Genomic DNA, 1426 nt, shown 5'->3' with positions numbered 1-1426 from the left:
CCTCCACTCCCCATACCTATTACCTACCCTCCACTCCCCATACTATTGACCTACCTCCACTCCCCATACCATTACCTACCCTCCACTCCCATACCCATACCTACCCCAACTCCCCATACCCATTACCTACCCTCCACTCCCCATACCCATATTACCTACCCTCCACATACCCATTACCTACCCACTCCACATACCCATTACCTACCCTCCATCCATACCCATTACCCTACCCTCCACTCCACTCCCATACCATACCTCCCCCCATACCTACCCTTACCCCCACTCCCCATACCTATTACCTACCCCCACTCCCCATACCATTTTACCATTACCCTCCACTCCCCCATAACCCATTACCTACCCTCCACTCCCCCACTCCCCCATACCTCATCCCATACCCTATTAACCTACCCTCCACTCCCCATACCATTCCTAACCTCCACTCCCCAACCTATTACCTTACCCTCCACTCTCCCCATACCTAATGCAACCAATATGATGGTTAGGTAGTACCACACACACCACAACAACCCACACACACACAACACACACAAACACACACACACACACACAACACACACACACACACACACACACACACCACACACAACACACACACACACACACACACCACACACAACACACACACCACACACACACACACACACACACACACCACACACTTTCACTAGCAGAATTACAATCATAAATCCACCAGCCGTGATAAACCCCCGGGACCTACACACAACACTGACAATGCTTTGGTTAAATGACTGTTTTATGTGTGTTGCACTGACAGGTTCATGTCACAGATAAGAAAATCCATCTCTGAGCTGTAATATTCAGCTATATTATTAAGGTACTCTATTCTTGTCTCATGTTAATGAGGGTCTGTTATTATCATAATTCATTCAGTTATTACCGATATGGTATTTGACATGCCACTGGTGAGGATTTGAGAAAGAGAGGGATAGGAGAGAGGAAGAAAGAGATAGAGAGAGCATATTTAGAAAAACATCACCAGTTTTTATTCTAATCATATACTTATTCATGTCTATCCTGTTATACATAATCCATTATGATTCCTGCAGAACTGGATTCCTCTGGTGTTTCTATCGTCACTCTGTCGCTTCATTTCTCTCCTCGTCTCCTTCTTTCTTCTCCTTTAAGACTGGGGAGGGCAGAGAGAGAAACTCACCATGAAAAGAGGCTAGAGGGGATTATCCTACTTTAATCTCCCTACCTCCCTCACATATTATATATATATATATATATATATATATATAATATATATATATATTATATATATATAATACTATAATAAGACAGTTGGGAGAACAAGTATTTGATACACTGCCGATTTTGCAAGGTTTTCCTACTTACAAAGCATGTAGAGGTCTGTAATTTTTATCATAGTATGCTCTCT

General features: G+C 43.2%; 1 protein-coding gene across 1 annotated transcript in view; it reads right to left on the bottom strand.

Annotated features, from left to right (window-relative positions):
* Nucleotides 1-760: 760 nt before the first annotated feature.
* Nucleotides 761-1426, bottom strand: part of mybpc2a (myosin binding protein Ca) — a gene marked incomplete at its 5' end in the record, with an annotated part of 46826 nt that continues 46160 nt past the window's right edge. Inside the window, 1 exon segment of the mRNA XM_070439270.1 lies at nt 761-1171. Coding sequence (XP_070295371.1) covers nt 1119-1171 — 53 coding nt within the window.

The sequence above is a fragment of the Salvelinus sp. IW2-2015 genome, unplaced genomic scaffold, assembly GCF_002910315.2.
Source record: "Salvelinus sp. IW2-2015 unplaced genomic scaffold, ASM291031v2 Un_scaffold1528, whole genome shotgun sequence".
Classification (NCBI taxonomy): Eukaryota; Metazoa; Chordata; class Actinopteri; order Salmoniformes; family Salmonidae; genus Salvelinus; species Salvelinus sp. IW2-2015.
The sequence above is the reverse complement of the archived record's forward strand: the minus strand, read 5'-3'. Positions and strand labels throughout refer to the sequence as shown.